This window comes from Cynoglossus semilaevis, chromosome 9 (genome assembly GCF_000523025.1).
Source record: "Cynoglossus semilaevis isolate Cse_v1.0 chromosome 9, Cse_v1.0, whole genome shotgun sequence".
Classification (NCBI taxonomy): domain Eukaryota; kingdom Metazoa; phylum Chordata; class Actinopteri; order Pleuronectiformes; family Cynoglossidae; genus Cynoglossus; species Cynoglossus semilaevis.
In genome coordinates, this window is record NC_024315.1 from 6889152 (window position 1) to 6910030 (window position 20879).

Below are 20879 nucleotides of genomic sequence, written 5' to 3' on the forward strand. Positions count from 1 at the left end.
CCCCTTCAGCCTCATGACTATCGCCGTAGGGACGGACTATTGGTTGTACTCCCGCGGGATGTGTCGCTCCAAGAGTCAGAACGACAACGAGACAGTCCGTAAGAACGAAGAGGTCCTGACCCACTCAGGTCTGTGGAGGACCTGCTGCACCGAGGGTAATTCAAGGTTACAAGGTTTTTCAAGAACAGAATAACTTAGAAAATAAGCAAAAACGAAAAATATGTAAAAGAATAACATTTTAATTCAACATAAAATGTATTCTTTTTGTCATAAATTGTTTGTGAAGATATTCTACAAAGTGCCTGAAAAAGGCGAAAAGCTATTTAAACATATACTCAGTAGGTGGCAGTAATGTAGCAGAAATGTGTATAATGGACGATAAAACCATAAAGCCATGTTTTGAAGGCGGAATAATTTAATATGAAATTAAAGTTTAGTGTTAAAGGCAGAATTTCAATTTTCAATTTTTTAAACCATATTTTCATATGATGTTTTGCTAAACAACAGCATGTCTAAAACCAGTGGAGCAGTACCACTATTCTATTGCAGTTACACTGACGTGACCTTATTTGGGATCGTTGATATTGATTCGAAGTTCTTTGGAGCACTACATTTGTATGAAGAACTGGAGCTTTTTTGACCTGCTCATTGTGGTTGTGGAGTTGTAACTGAGTCAGTTTGGTTTCAGCAACAGTGACTGAGCGACATTATCAATACAGTTCAATCTGTGCAGCACATGGGGACATTTTAATCAATGATTCCCTGTAGGTGTGTTTATTTGTGCATGTGTGCGGGCACATTTGATCACAGATGTTGAAAGGCATCACAGGGTCATTTAAACAGTGTTGCTTTGCTATGTCTCAGTTGTTGGGAAGTAATTAACTGACTGTATTAAACATGACATGCTGTAATGAAACAGGTCTGAGGAAGTGCACCTTCAAGTGATGAAAAATTTAAACATTGCAGAAACAGTACAGTGGGCATTAAAGAGAGTACCAGAAGATACTCATATAAATCACGTACCACAAGGGGGTGGTCATTTCTTAATATTTCTTTAATAATAATAATCAAAGTCCCTTATTTGCCCCACGATGGGGGAAATTCACAGAGTCTTTGCAACCCACACAGACTGCCATGTGTCCCATTAAGTATGTGGTTCCTCTGGGGATCGAAACCAGGACCTGAAAACAGGTCTGCATAAAAGAGGCTCATTTACAAACTTACTTTTTATGTGTTGTGAAGTTGCAATATTGTTTGGGGAGTTTGTGACGTAGTTGTCTGTCTTTTTTTTGCAGGGACATTCCGCGGTGTTTGCAAAGACATTGATCACTTTCCTGAAGATGCAGACTATGAGCAGGACGCGGCAGAGTATTTACTGAGTAGGTAACACATTAGGTGTCTGTGTTTATTTTCCAATCCCTTCATTTACCCTTAATTTGAACATCAAAATTAATAATTCACTTTAAAAATGACACATGAGGTTATCAACTGTCTGACCCTAATCTATACAGTATATAAAAAGTATATATATATGTTGTGCTATGGATCTCTCATCTCTTGCCCTCTCCAGTATTCTTCTTTGCTTTTCTCATTTACCCTCTTCTTCTGCAGGAGCAGTACGAGCCTCCAGCCTCTTCCCCATTCTCAGTGTGGGTTTATTATTCCTAGGAGGTGTGTGTGTGGCTGCCAGTGAGTTCTACAAGTCGCGCTACAATGTAATTCTCAGCGCGGGTATACTCTTTGTCTCTGCAGGTTAGAAGCAGAAGTGCTCTCCACATTATCTCAGCTAAGTCCAATTACAGACACTTTGGTTGTTTTTGTAATGATTTAATGGACTTCTATATTAAAAAAAATATCTTTAGATAGACAAATGTTTAGTAGATAAACAGATACTGTAATTTACTTTTTTAAAGTTTATACTTATTTTTTAACATATTTTTGTGGAATAAAACCACACTGTTATACTATGTAAAAAATAGCTAATGATTTTCTATTTTAAGTATTTAGGATCTGGCACAAGAATATTTCACAATGTTATTTTGTGTGGATAATAATAAAAAAAATAATATTAATAATAATATTGATGCTTTAAGTAACCTTTGACCTTGCTCATTCTTCCAACCTCTTCCAGGTCTCAGCAACATCATTGGCATCATTGTGTACATATCAGCCAACTCAGGTGACCCCACGCAGAGTGACAACAAAAAGAGCTACTCATACGGTTGGTCATTTTATTTTGGAGCCCTGTCCTTTGTACTGGCAGAGATGGTGGGCGTCCTGGCAGTTCATGTGTTCATTGAAAAGCACAGGCAGCTGCGCACAAAAGGTCGGCCTTCCTTCACAAAGCCACCCAGCTCCCGTAACTCATCCTACTACCGCAATCGCTACTGCCAGAACCGTTCCCGACGCTACAGCTACAGGAGCAACCACAGTGCGGGGGACTCGACCTCACACTCATTTCGAACATCCTTTATGCAAGACCAAGAGCTATCTCTCTCAGCTGAGTCCAAATTGAGTGGGATGACAGTTTTACCAACACCTGTGGCAGTGGGATCAGAACTTATGCTGTACACCTTGACCTCGCCACTGGAAGATGGAAAGATGGACATGGCTCTGGAGGATTTAAGTGTTGCAACTGCTCACAATGACACAGAGGTGATGCCTGGGAACTGTACAGCCAACAGAAGGACCACTCCTGTGTGAACAGACACATCACTACAAAATGATGAACAATGAAAAACAACAACAAGTCCTTCCTTCACTGATGAATAATAAGAATATTAAAGTGAGTTACTTTTGTTTTCTGATAAATCAAAGATGAAGTAATTCTTAATATTTAAAATGTCTGCACTGTTCTTTTAATTGTGCTCTGTGCTGTATATGACCCTGAAGCCCTGGTTAAATGATCAGACTGTTCTACAGTGTAACCCAACTTTTTTTCTCATACTGTAGTTGTGCAAAAGACTTTTTGTTTACATTATTTATATAAATTTCATTAGAGTACATTAAATATATAAAATATCTGGGGATTAGCTCAGAGGAAAAAAAAACAGTGTCACATTCAACAATTTTGTTTTTGTGCTGTGCAGCACTCAGGTTGACAGAATATTTTTTAAGAAGGTACAAATGTACAAACAGTTCCTGGCAAAGAGTCTACTCATCTGTGATGCAGACATTAGGTCTCTTCTGCACATGGACATGAATGAGATAAGGTGTATTAGAGGCACTAGATGCAGAACAGCAGGTTAACCAAGACAGCTGCTGTGTCGTCATGACAGCAGCATTCACCAGACACATTTAAGCATTTGTCTTTGTCATCTCCTATTTGGCGACTAAAGAGGTCACTGAAGTCTGAGTTTAAAATAAGCCTTACATTCACTTAATGTCATGCTGGAATAGACATTTCCAAATGCTCAGTACAGGTTATAAAATGATAACATGACACAACAAGCTAGGTCTCCGTAATCTGTATGCACATCAACAAATTCTAACTTCAGTGATCATAACATGATTCTTTTTGAATGTTTCAAGAATAACTATTTATTTCTTGCTATCCTAACCTATGATTTTACACTTTTCTGCAAAAATTGTTGAGTAAGTCCTCAATTCACTGAAATTTAATTTAATTCATTTAATGTCTGTCTACTTAAGACCAGTAGAGGTAGGAATTGAGGTTAATATTTATAATTTGCTATTGTAATGTACTTAAATTGAAATCAATGGCTGCAATGGGATTCAAACCCACACCCACACAGCAACTGGAGCCTTAATCCAGCACCTTAGAGCACTCGGGCACACAAGTGTTTGTTTTGCACTAAAATTTCCTTGTTTCACAGTCTTTTTCAACCTACAAATTTACACTATTTGGCAAAAGTTGTTGAGTATGAACCTAAACCCTATATATTACATCAAGAGTTCCTAGTTTTGGTGAAACCTTCATTTGTTTCTATTGATAAATGATTCAAAGTAAAATCCTGGCAGCGGTGGGATTCGAACCCACGTCTCCTAAGAGACTGGAGCCTAAATCCAGCGCCTTAGACCACTCGGCCACGCTACCCTGTGATGGTGTACTAAAATGTCCTTGGTTTACAGGTTTTTTTTCAAAATGTTGAGGCTTCAAACTACAAATTTCAGCCACTAAAGACATGTATAAGGAGGAAATGAAGAGAGACTTAATTTTTAATTTGCTATTACTTAATTTCCCCAGTGTGGGATGAATAACGTCTTATCTTATTTTTGTAATGTATAACAATGGCAGTGGTGGGATTTAAACCCACGCCCGCACAGAGACTGGAGCCTTAATCCAGCGCCTTGGATCGCTCAGCCACACTACCCATGACTTTGCCATTAAAGGGTTATTCATTTACATTTATTTAAAATTACGTACATCAGCCATGAGGGGGATGGATAGGAGATTGACCAAGTAACATTTAAGGCGCCACGCAGTCCTGACTCTACTTCAAGTAACTATTGTTGCTAAAGAACTAATCCTTAATTGGATTCCACAGACCTTACCTTATATATTACAGTTTGTAGTTTTGGTGAAACCTTAAGTTGTTTCTATTGATAAATAATTCAATGTAAAATCCTGGCAGCGGTGGGATTCCTGTGATGGTGTACTAAAATGTCATTATTTAACAATCTTCAGGCTTCAACCTACAAATTTTGTTGTTGAGTAAGACCTAAATTCCTTGATGTTAGGAAATTCAATTAATTTAATCTTCATCCACTAAAGGCATGTATAAGGATGAAATGAGAGATATAGTGTTTGCATTTATAATTTACTAATATTGTAATGTAAAGCAATGGCAGCGGTGGGATTCGACTGGTTCTAGTGGGATTTGTATGTTTGCCTCTTGGTTCCACAATCTTTTTGATATTTTAATCATAGACCCCACAAATTTCTTCAGTAGGATATTTTCCCATATTTCACATTCACAAACGATATCAGTGATATAAAAAAATCACACTTGAAACATGTAATTCTATCATAAGTTCTATTTGTGTTTATTTTTGACTTTTATCTCACATTTTTCATCATTAGCCTTATAAAATAAAGTATTATAGTTTCCCTTTCTATTAGCTTCATATTTTTTATCCACAGAAATTGGCGAAGACAGTTGGGAATATTTCTTCTACCGTTAATTCACAAAACATGACTAACTCCTCATTCGCTGTTGTCTCTGAAAGAACCATATACACATCCGCTTCCGCCCTGCGCCATTTTGATGAAACAGCGAGTGGAAGGTCTTTCACCGAAGATTATTTTATGGAGTAATTTGAAGATTTATCCGACTCGGCTACTTTATGTCTTACCTAGAGGAAAGTTACCGTCGAAAGAAGATGAAACTCCATGTTTCGACCCCTGACTTGGATTTAACGGAACGGTACGACGGCGACACCTGTTAGCATTCTTAGCTTAGCTGTTGGTCTGTAGCGTAGCGAGTCAGCATTGACTCTAGCATACTTAGTCTTAGTCGTATAGTCGCATGTACGACGCATAAGCTTGACCGTGACAACACCCGTGGACTTTAAGACTTTCAAGTTTTTGGACATTTATCGTTTTTTTCTTCATTTATTTGAAATACAATTTACCTGCGTGTTGTGGTGGGGTAACCCGGCCTGTGCTGCCAGCTTCAAGTGCGGCTTTCAGTGCGAAGGCCTGGTTGTTTCTCCAAGGACATTTCACTTTGGACATTACCTAATTTAAGGCCCGATAAAAATATTGCTTGGTTGCCACTTGGACTTTCGTGAATTCGGTGGTACTCGTCGAGTTTACTTGGACTTTGAAGAACTTGCGAGGCTCGGGGTGCCGCTGCATGGCACCCAGGTCTCAAACCCCGGCGTTTTTTGTTTTTTTTTTGGCAATAACAAAGACTCTCGTCATCTGCAACCCAAACACAGCTTCCTCATATTAATTTCCTTTTCCCTAGTACTTCAACACGTATAAATATGTTATATTAAAAACTTTGGCCTAATGTGTTAAGAGTAGGCGTTGTTTAATTTTGTTATACCAAATCTGTGGTTTTGTTTTCTATTTCCATCTTGTGTTTGGTTGAGTACATAGGCCTGTGAAAATGTCGTGTGTTCACTACAAGTTTTCTTCCAAACTGGACTACAACACAGTTACTTTCGATGGGCTGCATATCACCCTCAACGAGCTTAAAAAACAGATTATGGCCCGGGAGCGCCTCAAGGCCACAGACTGCGACCTGCAGATCACCAACGCGCAGACTCGAGAAGGTACGTTATCAACTGTTACGTAACGCCATTATGCCAGCCATTGTGGCAATCGTTGATACGAATATTTATTATATCACTGGCAGACATAATGCTATATGTGTTTTATTATTCAATGGTTTAATTACCTTATTCTCTTAATGCTGTGTTTATTACAAGCTCACTGTTTTACACACATTGAAGACGTCACGTGACTTTTTTGTTTTATATATACGTTCTTGTGTGAACACTGCAATGTTTTCCGTCATTTATGTAGGTAAGTCTGCTATTGGATTTGGTACGTTAGTAACAATGTTCAACCTTTACCTGAGACACTTTACTCAATAGCAAGATAATATTGGAGAAACCCCAAAGATTATTTATATAGAAACTATTTCTGTGCAGTTGATCAGCTGTTTAAAGAGCTATTGTATTTTTGTGGAAGTGGAGCTGCCATTTTTTTTTTATTTAAGTATTTTTATAGTTTTGAGTTAAGTTGCATTCAGTATTATGACTTTGTATTATCATGTTTTACGGTGAATTTTCTCGTGGTTCGCAGAATATACTGATGATGAAGCCCACATCCCGAAACACTCGTCAGTGATTGTCCGTCGCACTCCGCTTGGTGGAGTCAAACCTGCTGGCAGGACGTTCATTGTGTATGTATTAAATTATTACTGGAATGACTTTTGAGAGCACAATCAGTGGTTGATAGCGTGCCAACTTTTACATTAGTCTTAGTGTTAATTCAAGCCTGACCTTGTTAACCATATTATTGGTAACATACGTATGTAACATATATTGCTGACATATCCTGTGTGCCCTCTGTTCTTGCAGAGATCGTTCTGACACAGCTGTGGTTGGATCTTCGAGACCCGTATGTAAAACAAACCCAGTACAACACTCTGTCCTCCTCACCTCACACACTCTACCCCTCTCTCTGATTATATCCACCTTTCTCAAAAACATTCTGTTGACAGAAATCGAGCTGTGTGTATTTTCTGTTCATTGTTTGTTGGTTACATTTGTGTTGTGACTGATTTTCTACATGTCTGAAGATGTTTTGAGGGGTCCTGAAGTCACAGTTTAATTAGATTGTTGTTTTTTAAGTGATTTTATGACTCAATAAACAAATAAAGCTGTGGCGAAATGGTACATGAAACAACAAATCAGGTAACATTGTTATGAAGGGTATGAATTAATCAAATGTTGAACTGTTGGCACTTTTTGAAAAATGAGTTAAATATAACTGTTAATCATTGTTTCATATTGAAATGGTTTGAAGTCTACCTCAGGGAATACTGTACTTAATTGGAGTTTTTAAAAGAAAAACATGGTATTTTTTAATTGTCATGTTATTTGTTGTAAAGGTATTATATTCATTTTGCTTTGGGGAACAGGTGAAGTGAAATGTGGCAGGATTTTTTGTTTTTAACATAACAATGACGATGCCAAAGGTGTAACTCACAGACATGCCACTAATATTTATATATTTATATATATATATATATATATATATATAACTTAACCTGCTTACTTAACCTGCTTATCTTCAACAGAATTTAATCTGCTGTTTGTTCCCATTTATCACTGTCTTTCTTTTGTACAACCTCATCTTGATGATGTTATATTCTGCTATGAGTATGGATTGCATATAACTTCAATATCAAGAAGATTAGATATTTTACTATGCTCACTAAATACTCAGTTAAATTCCTTCATTTCTCTTTTGAAGAAACCACCAATAGCTTATAACACGGGCTTAAAACAATGGGAGAAGTTCATAAGTGAGATTCTATGAGACAAATTTCTGACTACTTCTCAGATTTTGGAGGCCTTACTTGGTTGCTGCAGTAAGCAATATACTGGTGTAGTGTGTCCTGTAAGCTGTAAGCTGCAGTACCTGTCAATAAAGCTGTTGAGTGGTTCAGTGTCTGAACTGCTTGCACCAGATCCTTGTGTGTTCCCTCCACAGAATTGTCCAAAAAGGATTTCTGCTAAGCCCTGCACACCATAATTGACTATCATACCCCATGGTCCTTACTCTTAAATTTCCTTGAGCAGAATGGTTTTAACTTAAAATATTTGTTCAATTTTATCTTTATTCAGTCTTCTGGAACTATAACCTCGCCCAGTTGTGCACACTGCAGTGTATAATAGTAGTATATTGACAGCTTCAGTGAATGTCAAATGTTGTTTATATTTTCTTGGACTGCAGTGTTTATACATCACCTTTTAAACACCTATATTTGCATTGTCAAAGCTAGCTTTTGAATTTTTAAACCATGCTAACCAAGTTGGTTAGCTTTTTTTTTTACAGAGTGGCATATATCAGATCTTCTGTAAATGATTGATGATAGAAATGTGGCACCCTTGATTAGTTGGTTCAACTTGTATTTGTCCTTTTTGCCCTTTTATAGTTAAACTACATTTAAATTTTAGTGATGTTTCAAATGCAGCTGCACAAGCAGGAATAGTGTAAGTTTGTATTTCTCTGTTAAGAAATACAGACATACAAACTGGTGCGTTGTCAAAGCTTAGATTGCGCAAGTGTAGGTATCCATGTTCAACATAAAATGCGCAATGGTTTGCATTTTAAATGTGCCTTATGTTTTAGATATTTTCCTTAAAGGACACCTTCATGGACAGGACACAGATGTGGTGTAGGGGGAAAAATCAGGGCTCTTTTCTTCAACAGATTATTAATTAAACATTGTGTTAACACTCTTATTATCTGTATTCTGATTTTCCTGCAGACTGATTCTTCCCCCTCTATGTCACTCGCACAACTTTCCAAGGTAGTATTTATGTTTAGTTCAAGTAAAACCCTTTGTTTTTTGTGTTCTTTTTTTCATTGACCCTTTTTCCTCTCATTGTGTGCTTTAGACTGCAAACCTGGTTGATGCAAATGCATCAGAGGAAGACAAGATTAAAGCCATGATATCTCAGTCCAACCATCAATATGACCCAATACAGTTAGTACAAAAACATTTTTGTTGGGCTTGTTTTTATCAAACTCGGAGTGGTAGTCGGTAATTAATCAATTGTCTTTGTATTATTTAATAGCTGCTGTATTAAAACATTGTCTCAACAGCTACTCCAAGAAAGCTGTTGGACCTCCACCTGCTAATTATACCTGCTTTCGCTGTCTAAAGGCTGGTCACTACATACGGCAGTGCCCCTTGTTGATGGTATTGGTCATTTGCTATGTTTGCATCTAATTATTGTTAAAATTTGTTTGAAATGTAACCAATAACAATCATTTCTAGTCCCAAGATAAGGGTGCAGAGGCTCCTAAGCCAGTAAAGACCAGTAAGGGTATCCCTCAGAGCTTCATGGTGAAAGCTGAGCCAGGCACCAAAGGAGCCATGTTAACCAGCACTGGAGAATACGCAATACCTGCCATAGATGCGTATGTGTCAGAAATATAACTTAATTTACACACAATTTAATGTTGCTATTGGAGTTGTCGCAAGAAATTTTATATCTGTCTAAAAAATGTATACTATTTTAACATAGGGAAGCGTATGCACAAGGGAAGAAGGAGCGCCCTCCCTTTGTTCCACATGAGCAGTCTTCATCAGAGGATGAGTCTGACCCAATTCCTGATGAACTACTCTGTCCAATTTGTAATGACCTAATGACTGATGCCGTGGTTATACCCTGCTGTGGAAACAGTTACTGTGATGATTGTGAGTGATCCGTTTGTTTTTTTGCCAAAATTTGTATGCATGAACTATATATAAAATATGGATTCAATATGTCTTGTTTTTTCTTATCCGTAGGTATCCGTACAGCGTTGTTGGATTCAGAAGAACACATCTGCTACACATGCAAACAGTCAGATGTTTCACCTGATAATCTCATTGCCAACAAATTTCTCCGTCAGGTAACATCGTCACATTGATATCTCATTTTTTTATTTGACCTGATCACTAATAATTTTTGATTTCTAAGTCATGTATTTTATTTTTATTTAGGCTGTGAACAATTTTAAGAATGAAACTGGATACACTAAACGCACACGCAAGCAGCTCCAACACAATGTTGTGCCCCAACCACGGCTTCAGATGACCAGACCCCTCTTCTCAAGACAGCAGGACCCATTACTGGCCAATGTCACAGCCCCACCTCTCACAAATGTACCCGTCAGTGCACCTCAGGTGCAGGTTCAGACTCCTCCTGTTACTGCTGCGGCAATTACTTCTGCTGCTACTTCACCTCCTACTGCTGCTAGCCCTGATGCTCCAACTCCTCCTCCAACTGGGGAAGAGAGTCAAGATGTGCCAAAATCTCCTGCACCTGCTGTAAACCACCATTCTCCAATGCATTCCAACAACCAGGGTGAACCCCCGCCACCTGGGTAAGTTCAGTCCGAATTGTTCTGTAGTCTGGAAAACCCAGCACTCAATATCCATAAACTAAGTTTGTGTCATGCTCTTTCGTGTCTTAGGGAAACTAATCTAGCACCCCCCATGAGAGCAGCCCCTGAAAAAGCCTCAGAAAGTGGATCACATGTGAGTGTTATTTTGAATGTTAATTTAAGATACAGTATCACATTTGGTTTATTGTGATCTCATTAATTATATTTTTTAGACCCAGGGCTACCATTTACCTATAATTGGCCACCCACCACCACCACCCACAAGGCCAACCCATCCATCAGGTAGGAGAACAAATTAGATAAACTGCTAAAGTGAGGTTGCATCTTACTAAACTTTTTGTTCTCTGTTAGGTCACCAGGCAAGACCCCATCAACCACAAAGGGGAGGGCCCAGACACTGGGAGAGGTAAAGCTCATCTATAAGCACCTTTTATATATATTTTGTATTTTTCCTTTTTTACAGCATTCTTCTTTTTTTTTTTTTTTTTGATCAGGTCATACAGAGGTAGAGGAGATTATCCCACTACCTCTCGCCTCCCTGCTGCACTACCTCCTGTACCTGCTCCTCCAGTATACCCATCTCCATCACTGTACCCACACCCACCGCAGCCTTATCCCCCTCCCTACACCTCTGGCCCTGGGCTTCTTGCTCCTCCAACAATTGGGTACCAGCCTCAGCCCATTTTTGCACCTGGACCACCAGGACTTAACCCTCCCTGGGTTCCTCCTGGCACCCAGCCCCCTCTTGGCCACCTGGTACCGTCTCTCTCTCAGCCTCCTCTCTCTAAGGAAGATTTTTATAGGCAGCGGCACAGACAGGATAAGTAAGTAATATTTCAAAGTATTTAAATTGAATTTTGAATGTAGTATTTTACATTGTTGTAACAAGATAAATATTTTTAAATAATTTCTTTGCATTTAGGGTTACATCCAAACTCGATGAATTCACCAAAGACTTCCACAAAGAGCTTATGAAGTACAGAAATTCACCAAAGAGAAGAAGGCGATCTTATTCCAGGTAAAATTGATTAAAAAAACATCAGCTAAGTTTGTATCTGACTTATCTGAACTAGGCCAATGATCTGTCAGATTGATTAATTATCTTTACGTGTATATTTCACTTGGTTACTCTGTAAATCTTTTCCTTTTTTTTTTTGTAGGTCCCGGTCATACAGCCGTTCTTCATTCAGCCGTTCTTACTCTCGCTCAAGATCGAGATCTAGGTCCTATTCGTATAGCCCTAGTCGATCCCGGTCTAGGTCACGCTCCCATGGACGCTCTTATCCCCGCTCTCCATATTCTAGACGTAATGGACGCAGTTATGGACGCTCCCGTTCAAGAACCCGCTCCCGTTCAAGGTCTTATGGTTATCGGCGCTCTGGTTCACCCCGGTCTCCTCCTTCCTATCGAGGTGGAGGCTGGGAAGGAGCTGATGGTGCAGCACCATATAGGTCTAGGTCACGGTCTCGCTCTCCTGGGGGCTTCAGAAGCCGCAGCCCTGGTGCAAGAAAGCCACCTCCTCGAGAGCTACCACCTTATGAACTAAAGGGTCCTGGAACCGATGATCGGTGGGAGAGAGAGCGGTATCGACAGTGGGAAAGGGAGTACAGAGACTGGTACAACAAATACTACAAGGGGTATGACAACCAACATCCTCCTCCACTACATCAGAGAGGGCGTGGAAGCAGAGACAGGGAGAGGGACAGACCGTCACCCTTATCAAGAGATTACTCACCCCAGGAAAGAGCAAGAAGAGGAAGAGATGACAGGGGTCCTCCTCCTCACCACCCTCTTTCTTCTACCTCATCCGGAACCAAGACCAGCACAAAAGTTCTGAAATCAAAAAAATTGAAAAAGAAAAAAAGTGGAGATGAACCAGAGTCATCACATCAATCAGCAGACAGAGGTGATGCCACTCCCGTCAGGGATGAACCAATGGATGAAATCCCAACACCCAATAAAACCCCTCCTGTCTCGTCGAAACCCTCGTCCAGCTCTGCAGTTCCTAAAGCTTCATCTTCTAAAAGTGCTTCTTCGCAAATTAAATCGACAACCAAGGCTACTTCCAAGTCCCAGTCTGATAAAATGAAGAAAGAAAAAGTTCAGAAAGTAAAAGCTAAAGTGAAAACAGAGAGTGTAAAGCCAAAGAGCGATAAAGTTAAGAAAAAGACTGGTGATGCAGTGGCTATCAAAAAGAAAGAATCATCCAGCTCCTCCTCCTCAGGTGCTAAATCAGTAAAGGCGAGTAATACTACACCAGATGATCATTTGAATGCGACTACTCCGAAAAAGGACAAGAGTAAAAACTCAACAGTTAGGCCTGCTCTACTTAAGACTCCCCCTTTGCCCTCCCAAAACCTGCCCCTACCCCATCACTCTGGTCACGATGGCTCCCGTCTTGGCCATGACATGCGTGGAAGAAGGGATCTTCCACCTGGTGGAGGTCTTCTGCCCATGATGCATCAACATGGACTCCCCCTTATTCACCGACCTTCCTCCCCAGTGGACAGCCGAAGAAGGATGGGAGAGGAGAGCCGTTCTTTGCTTGGAACTCCTCCCAGAAAGCTGAGGCGAATTGATGGACTGGGTGGTGACGTCCTCTCCCACCCACACCTTTCTCACCAGCCACCAATTCACAGACTTCCAATCTCCTCCGACCGACCAGGTCTTCTTCCAATACCAGGGACTCGTGACATGGGCAGAGGAGACACGGATAGAGGAAATATCAGACCTCTGATGGACCTGCAGGTAGGTCTATTACTGCACTTGCTTGTCAAGGTTAAAAAAAATGAATAAACAATATTTTTACTATGTACAGTGTGGGACAAATTTTGAAAGTTGTGTAAACAACAAAAGTTTTGTAAACTAAGACAAAGACATTATGGCTGTAAAAACATCAACCCAATGACAGATGACAGATGTAATTTAACAGTAGAATACAATCGTTTTCATTGTTCATTGATGTAATTTAACAGAATACAATCGTTTTCATTGTTCATTGTTTTGGTAATCATTCCCTCTCCCTTGGATACCTCTGCATAAAATGACTGTCTCACATGAACCTGTAATTCAGGTAAAACATGCACAGTACTTGACTAAGGTTTGTTCTCTCCGTTGTTTTTGGCCTGTAGATCTGAATGTAAAGAAAAAAAACCTTAACCAGTTAAATGATGGTAGCACTGCTCTGAAGTTTTCAGTTCTTAAGTAATACTACAGAATTATAAATGTAAACTTTTAGGGCAGCTGTTGACAATTTATTGTTGTACCCCAGAAAAAACAAAATATCTGCATCTATGTAAAGAAGATTTAGTACAGTTGAGCCTAAGTTTCTTGGATAAATTCACTTTCTTTTTTTAATTTTCAGATGCAAATTCCACAGAGAAGGATCAAGTTGAACAGAAACTTGGGCAGAAAAGACACAGACACAGGCTCAGACAGAGCACCATCAGGTCCTGAGAAGACAGGCTCCTCCTCTGACCGACTAGCTGCTACGGACTTCTCAGAAGGAGACAGATGCAGTAGCACAAGAGATGGAGATGGAAAAAAAGAGCGACCTGCATCTGGTGAAAGCGGTATCTCTCATGAAAGAACTTCCGTCACTGGAGAGAGACAACAAGGCTTGGATAGAGAGGACAGGCGCTGGGGAGACAGAGTTTCTGGATCCGACAGGGACAGAACTTCTGGAACCGACAGATTAGACAGAGACAGAGAAAGAGTTTCTCATAAAAACAGAGACAGAGTTTCTGCAACAGACAAGTTGGACAAAGACAGACCTTCTGGATCAGACAGAGCAGACAAAGACAGAGCAGAAAAAGAAAGAAAAGATAAAGACAGAGCAGACAAAGACAGAGCAGAAAAAGACAGAGCAGACAAAGACAGACCCGACAAAGACAGAGCAGACAAAGACAGAACCGACAAAGACAGAGCAGACAAAGACAGAACCGACAAAGACAGAACCGACAAAGACAGAACCGAACCGGAACTGAAAAATTGGACCGAGTTTCTGGAGCGGACAGAGGTGAAAAAGATAGAGCTCCAGCAGTGGACAGATCAGACAAGGGAAGATCTTCTGGATTGGACAAAGACAGAAGTCAGGGTTCTGACAGGGAGAAGGACAGGGAGTCTGGGTCAAGCTCACATAAAGCAGCTATTGTTGAGAGGGACGCCGAAGAAGAGAAGGCAGTGAGGACAGATCGTAAGACCTCTGCTGTTGGAGCGCGATCTGTTAGTCTAGATAAAATGACCATTGGTGAGAAAACTGCTGTCGGCAAAAAACAGACAGACCAACAGGAGACACCAAGTGTGTCCTCTAAGGACAAAAGTGAAGGAGTGGGAAAAACATCCAAGTCTGACAGGTGTGCTTACACACATTTCTCTGTTACTTGAAAGAACATTATTGCTGGACTGTGTACAATTATGTTCTGTTATTTCCCAGGAGTGTGTCCAAGGACAGAACAGAGAAGAGTGTCCCCTCAGGAGAGAAACCAGCTGCCACTCAGAAAGAAGGTAATTGGTATTACTGTCCAAGCATGTGTGAAAGGATGCTAGCAGTCTATACCTTAATTATAACACGCCTCCCCTCCCCAGCAGGAAAAGATGGCGACGGGTCTGCTGTGAAGAGCAAGCCTAGAATCAGCCGAAAGGTTTTGAGTCAGACTGTGACAACAAGTCAGACAACAAGGTGAGGCTTTGCTGTAGGCTCACAGGGGTGCAGAACAATTAATATCTTTAATCTGATTAATCCATTGTTTGCTTTGAGTAAATTACAATATGTTGTTGTCATAATTAGTTATGATTAATCAAGATAAGTATTCACTAGCCTCAGGAATATTATTCAGTCATGTCAGTCAGCGTCTCACCCATAGACTGACTTACTGCCATGCACTCAGTGAGGTTAGTCTGACACAAGCCTGTTATTAAGGCCTCAACAAGCACAAGATGAGCACTGAGATGTGTTAATGGTGGGCCGTTTCACTAATTAATTTATTGTGACCACCCTAATAATTGCATCCCTATGTATACAGCTGAGATAAAAATATTTACTAAATATACAAAGACATAAAATTAAAATACATTTTAATATAATGGTTTTGTTTGCTTATCAAATTTAGACCAACCCAAGAGCAACTCATTCAGCTGCCTCCACCTTCCAAATGGGAGAGAGAGGACGACGAAGACTGGCAAGAAAGTGTAGATAGTGCCCACAAGGAACCTTCCCCTCCGCCTCAGAGGAGCCGAGGCAAGGAGTCACAGAGTGAGGCACCTAAACTTGTACGGGATTCTGTGAGGGTGGATAAAAAAGTAGTGAAAGAGGAGAAAAAAGTGAAGCCAACCAAGGAAGAGGGTAAGGGTAACAGAGCATCACAGTCAAATGTGGAGAAACCTTCTAAACCGAAAATTGTTAGGGAGGAAAGCAGAGGACTTAGGGATGAGGGAAAACCAAGTGCCAGAGAGGAGTCTAGAGGAGGAGGAAGAGATGAAGCTCAAGGAGCAACGGGGAAGGAGGAAAGATCAGCAGAGGGACGAACAGGGAGCAGCAGAGATGAGAGTCGTGGCCCAGAGCCTCGGAGACAGCGGTTGTGTTCAGATCTTGGTCGAGAGACTGACGAGGCGGCTTTCGTGCCAGACTACAGCGAAGGAGAGGGGTCTGATCTAGACAGAGGGGGCAGTGCCAGTCCCAGCGGGTCCAATAGCCATCCCTCCCGCAGCCCCAGCCTGAGTAACACCAGTGACACAGCAGACAAGAAAAAGAAGAAACACAAGAAACATAAAAAACACAAGAAGCACAAGAAACATGGCAGTCAAGAAAAGGGTGAACACAAGGAGCATAAGCACAAACACAAGAAGAAGAAACACAAAAAGAACAAAGACAAAGATGGGGAGGAAGAGGAAGGGAAGTCAGAGAAAGCAGAAGAAGAAGTCCCTTGCTAACAGGAGTGAATCGAACTTTTGTTGGGCTGAAACCTTTACAGGCTCGCCTTCGTGATGCAGAGTTTATATGAAAACTGAAAACTGCTCTGTTGTCCATATTTACTCAAACTGCAGCCAATCAAATCATGATTTTGAGGGTTGAGGATGCCATATTCAAAGGAAGCTTATGGACTACAGTAGATCTCTGGGTCGCGGCTGTTATTTTGCATCCAAACAATGTGGGTGCCGCATCTCAATACTTCAGCAGTACGCCCCCTGTCTTTATTACAGGATCAGCAGCACGGGCTTCATGTCCAACTGGACACACATTGTTCTGCTAACTTCAGATAGCTTCTTCTAGCACTGAGCGTTCAGTGACTGTGTAAAATGTATATTTGAGTCAACTCTGTAGATGAATTAGAATGGAGTGGCCCATGATTGAATTGGAGAATTTCTCACGTTTTGAGGAATTGTATACGTATTAGTTCCTTTTTTTAATTAAAGTGTTTTGACTTGATGTTGATGTCTGGAGTTTTATTAGCTCGCCTGCACTGCTGTTCAACATCACATGGGCTTCAAGCCATTCCTGAAGCTTGTAGTGGTAGCAGTACAAGGCGATGATGTACTTTGTCTGGGGAAACAAAAATTTGTTTTCCCTAAAAGTCCCTAAAAACATTACCTGTGTCTTGAGGTTAATTGCTGACTGAGGTTCTGTTTGTTCAAATCAATTGGAAAGCTAGCTTCTCTTCCAGCTCCATGTTTAGCCTCGGTTGCTGATGATCTCACACCCAAGGACAAGTATGTTCTTCACTACCATGGTGCCCAAGCAGGCGTAACTTCTTTAGTCTTGGACAGACGTATAAAATACATCCAGTAATAAAGGACCAGACGTGACGGCTTTACAGAAAGCCCTAGTTCTAATTTTACCCTTTTCTGAAAAAATGTCGTTGGTTATTATTTCATGGCCAACATTATTTACATTAGTTAAATGTGTGTGAAAAACTGAGCCAACTTACTGTTGGAATCTGACTTTGGCTTTTTATTTGTGATTATTAGTACTTAACATCAAGTACTACAAAGGCATCAACACGTCCACTCAAGCCTTGAATAGATGGAAAATGTGGTTTGGTAAAGGTACTGATGAATGTGTAAATTTGATTTTCTTCTTTTGTTAACAAGTAGATGTTTGGGTTTTTTTTGCTGCTTTGTGGAGCCTGTTTTCTTCCTTTCTACTGTCAAGTTCTGTTAAAGCTGCTCAGAGTAATTTCCGATCCATATATTTGGGCCAATATACTGTAGATATGTTTGTTGAGCTAAAAAAAAAGGGGTTAAAGGCTGGCTTTTTTGCGAGCTTGTGTTTATTGTTAAAATTTCACCATATGTGAAACCCTGTAGAATCCGCAACTGAGTTGGTATATAATGTAAAAATGTTTTTACAGCACTTGCAGTGCTGAGAGAAAAAAATAAATAAAACATTGCAATGTAAATCAATGCCTTTCAATTTTTTATTTTTTATTTTTTTAGAAATAAATTTTAGGCTGTGATAAAAGACTATTGTACTGCGCCAATCAGGAGCATTTTTAAGCAGAAAATATAAGCCTAATTCATATGCTACAAATACAAACATATAAACAAAACGAAACATATAAGCCTAATTCATATGCTACAAATGAAATTGCCACCTTAAAATTAGTTATTTTAAAATAATATGTTATTTTAGTCAATTTACAAAATGAATTAAAAAAAAATTTCAGTAATAAGAAAGTGCAGGGTGTGTGACTAAACACTATGTGGTGCTGTTAGCCTTTGAATTTAACAACAGAAAGTGTCCTTCAGTTTTCTTCAGCTGCTCAGTGCAGTCCCACATGGCCTTAACTCCCCTTCACAGCACACAACAATAAGCTCTAGTGTGTGTATATGCATGTGTGTGTGTGTGTGTATGTGTGTGTTCAGTTGTGATGATGTGTAAACCAGCAGATTACACAGGGAAAAAGCAGAAGGCAGAAGTCGGGCACAACGGGAGGGTAAAAGGAAGAGTTGGAAGCAAAAAGCGTCAGATTTATTTTCCTTCAAACTTCACACCAGAGCACATTCAGCTCATGCTATACATTGTGTGTGTGTGTTTGTTGTGCTCATCCCTAATGGACAGTAAGATCAGTGAGACCATTACAGAGGATTAATATATTGTTTTAACCCTTGCCCAGATTACCATCACAATTCATTATTCCTCTCATTTTTCATCCAGAAAGGAGTCACTCTGCATGCAGTATTGTCTGGTGTGTGTGTGCATGTGTGTGTGTGCGAGTGCATGTGCACCTGTTATCTGTCTGTGTCTGCTCTTGTTTTGTCACACAAACATTGCATCATTTCCTGTCATCAAGGCCAAAGGTTGCTAAGCAACTTCACTTGTGCCGAATGTCAGAAAAGATGTTTTTTTTCTTGTGACCAGCGCACACAACAAACTGTGTCTCCTTTTTTTCCAGCGGCTCCGACCGAACGTCTGCACTGAAGACACTGCTTTAGACTGCATGAGTGACTGAGCATGCACTCATATGGTCCACTGTGCATTTGTGCCGACCGACATATATGGTCACAGGGGAAGTGGGGAGATGGCGATGGGAGAGGAAGAGTGGAAATGAGATGTCAGACAGATTTCCATGATTAGTGATAATGATTTTGTTTCTTTTCCGCCTTCCATTTTCATGGGCGTTGAACTTTTTTAAAAGGGCCAGATCAAATATGTTACAACACTCAGGAGCACAGTATTCCTACAAATGATATTTAAACAGCAAAACATTGTCTTAGTAATTTGTATTTAAAGACAGAAGAATTAGAAATACTTCAACTTCACTTGTACTTTAATGCCTGATATTTGTTCTGTTCCTCTCTCCTTCAGATGAGAGCCGGCAGGAACGCCTTTATATACCCGTCAACGTTAGTGAATATTCGACAGTGCACTCAGGGTTTACAGCAGTTTTCCATTTATTACAAATCATGGAAGCTAAAGACTGTTTCATCTTATGGGTTTGCACAAAACACAGCAAGTTATTAGTGGTGTAAAAAACAAAGATCGACTGTAATATCACATTTTTTTTCACGATACTGTATCGATATCGTACACCACTGTATTGATTTTTTTTAATTAACAAACAACATGCAAATATTTATGTAGATCCCTCTCTCGAGCCTATAGTATCTCAGTATATTGCATCTGCCTATGTATTGCAATACATATCGCCAGATTCTTGCCAAAACATACCCCGACAAGTTATACTGTAGACCAATGGAAATGACAGCAAAATGACCAAATAAAAAAAAATAAACCTGACATCCTGAAGATTAACCATGATGTATTAACTGCTTCATTGATGTCTTCTAGGTGGTGCTATGGAGCTAATTGACACACCTGTGATGACGGACGTATGGTTTGGTGCACGGCAGACAACAAATGTTTCAGAGACACAACAATATTCTCTGTCTCTCGCCGAGACTTGCTTTAGCCCCGGAGGAAAATTTACCAGCTTTATAACAGATATATTTCATTACAGATACACATCGAGGAAGATGAGGGGGGGAGCAGACGGATCAGGCAAAGACAAAGATGAAGAAAAGAAGGAGGAGGAGGAGGAGAGGAGGAAAAACAAAGAGAAGTGAAAGATGAAGGCTGGTCCTCCTGATTGGTCCTCCCACCAAGGTCAGAGCTGAGGCTTAGTACTTTGTGTGTGTGTGTAAGTGTGTGGGTGGCTTTGTGTGTGTGTTGTTGTTGTTGTTCAAACCACAGTACAAACTGAACAAATGTACCTAATGCTAATATTGTTAGCGTCCAACAAGGCACAAACCCATTTATATCAATGAGGGCTGGAAACAAGTCAGCGTAATGCAGTGGATTTCGAGAACACGAAGCACTGACGGGAAAAAAAACTATTAGGTTCTTGCTCTTTCACAAAAGTTTTAGTTAAATATAATAATATTATACATACAAAACATATAAATATACAAAGTGTATATTTATATATTGTACATATAATACCCACCCACTCAGCTTTGTCTCTAATTCAGTGATTATTGTAGATGTTTTTGTAGTGTTATTTATTCTACATAGATTCTTTTATTTTCTTGATACCAAACAAAGTATCCAGTACTTTACAAGAGTTCTTCTTCTTCTTCTTCTTCTTCTTCGTCGTCGTCGTCGTCGTCGTCGTCGTCGTCTTCTTCTTCTTCTTCTTCTTCTTCTCGTCGTCGTCGTCGTCGTCGTCGTCGTCGTCGTCTTCTTCTTCTTCTTCTTCTTCTTCTCGTCGTCGTCGTCGTCGTCGTCGTCGTCTTCTTCTTCTTCTTCTTCTTCTTCTCGTCGTCGTCGTCGTCGTCG

General features: G+C 40.1%; 4 protein-coding genes and 1 non-coding gene across 5 annotated transcripts in view; 4 read left to right on the forward strand and 1 right to left on the reverse strand.

Moving 5' to 3' along the window:
• Positions 1-2969, forward strand: part of LOC103383630 (voltage-dependent calcium channel gamma-3 subunit-like) — a 6172-nt gene extending 3203 nt beyond the window's left edge. The window contains exons 3-6 of the mRNA XM_025058468.1: positions 10-155; positions 1296-1379; positions 1612-1752; positions 2132-2969. Of these exons, the coding sequence (XP_024914236.1) occupies positions 10-155; positions 1296-1379; positions 1612-1752; positions 2132-2703 (943 nt within the window). The 3' untranslated portion in view covers positions 2704-2969. The remainder of the gene's footprint in view (positions 1-9; positions 156-1295; positions 1380-1611; positions 1753-2131) is intronic.
• Positions 2970-3975: 1006 nt separating this feature from the next.
• trnal-uag (transfer RNA leucine (anticodon UAG)) lies at positions 3976-4057 on the reverse strand. The gene has a single exon. It is a non-coding gene; the product is annotated as a tRNA-Leu (tRNA).
• A 1128-nt stretch (positions 4058-5185) lies between these two features.
• Positions 5186-7486, forward strand: LOC103383627 (E3 ubiquitin-protein ligase RBBP6-like). Its single transcript, XM_008316829.3, has 3 exons — positions 5186-6243; positions 6779-6878; positions 7057-7486. The coding sequence occupies exons 1-3, from the start codon at positions 6078-6080 to the stop codon at positions 7253-7255; spliced, it is 465 nt and encodes a 154-aa protein (XP_008315051.1). The 5' UTR covers positions 5186-6077; the 3' UTR covers positions 7256-7486.
• A 7166-nt stretch (positions 7487-14652) lies between these two features.
• Positions 14653-18000, forward strand: LOC103383626 (E3 ubiquitin-protein ligase RBBP6-like). The gene is made up of 4 exons (XM_008316828.3): positions 14653-14958; positions 15039-15109; positions 15194-15284; positions 15715-18000. The coding sequence occupies exons 1-4, from the start codon at positions 14843-14845 to the stop codon at positions 16532-16534; spliced, it is 1098 nt and encodes a 365-aa protein (XP_008315050.1). The 5' UTR covers positions 14653-14842; the 3' UTR covers positions 16535-18000.
• Positions 18001-18474: 474 nt separating this feature from the next.
• Positions 18475-20879, forward strand: part of cacna1hb (calcium channel, voltage-dependent, T type, alpha 1H subunit b) — an 81376-nt gene continuing 78971 nt past the window's right edge. The window contains exon 1 of the mRNA XM_025058469.1: positions 18475-18537. Within this exon, the coding sequence (XP_024914237.1) occupies positions 18475-18537 (63 nt within the window). The remainder of the gene's footprint in view (positions 18538-20879) is intronic.

Bases quoted from the DNA above. Each gene is read 5' to 3' on its own strand.
- LOC103383627 (XM_008316829.3), top strand. From the start codon at position 6,078: ATGTCGTGTGTTCACTACAAGTTTTCTTCCAAACTGGACTACAACACA. The intron at 6,244-6,778 runs GTACGTTATCAA...CGTGGTTCGCAG, and splicing joins CAACGCGCAGACTCGAGAAG to AATATACTGATGATGAAGCC. The intron at 6,879-7,056 runs GTATGTATTAAA...CTGTTCTTGCAG, and splicing joins GCTGGCAGGACGTTCATTGT to AGATCGTTCTGACACAGCTG.
- LOC103383626 (XM_008316828.3), top strand. From the start codon at position 14,843: ATGACCATTGGTGAGAAAACTGCTGTCGGCAAAAAACAGACAGACCAA. The intron at 14,959-15,038 runs GTGTGCTTACAC...GTTATTTCCCAG, and splicing joins AAAACATCCAAGTCTGACAG to GAGTGTGTCCAAGGACAGAA. The intron at 15,285-15,714 runs GTGAGGCTTTGC...TATCAAATTTAG, and splicing joins ACAACAAGTCAGACAACAAG to ACCAACCCAAGAGCAACTCA.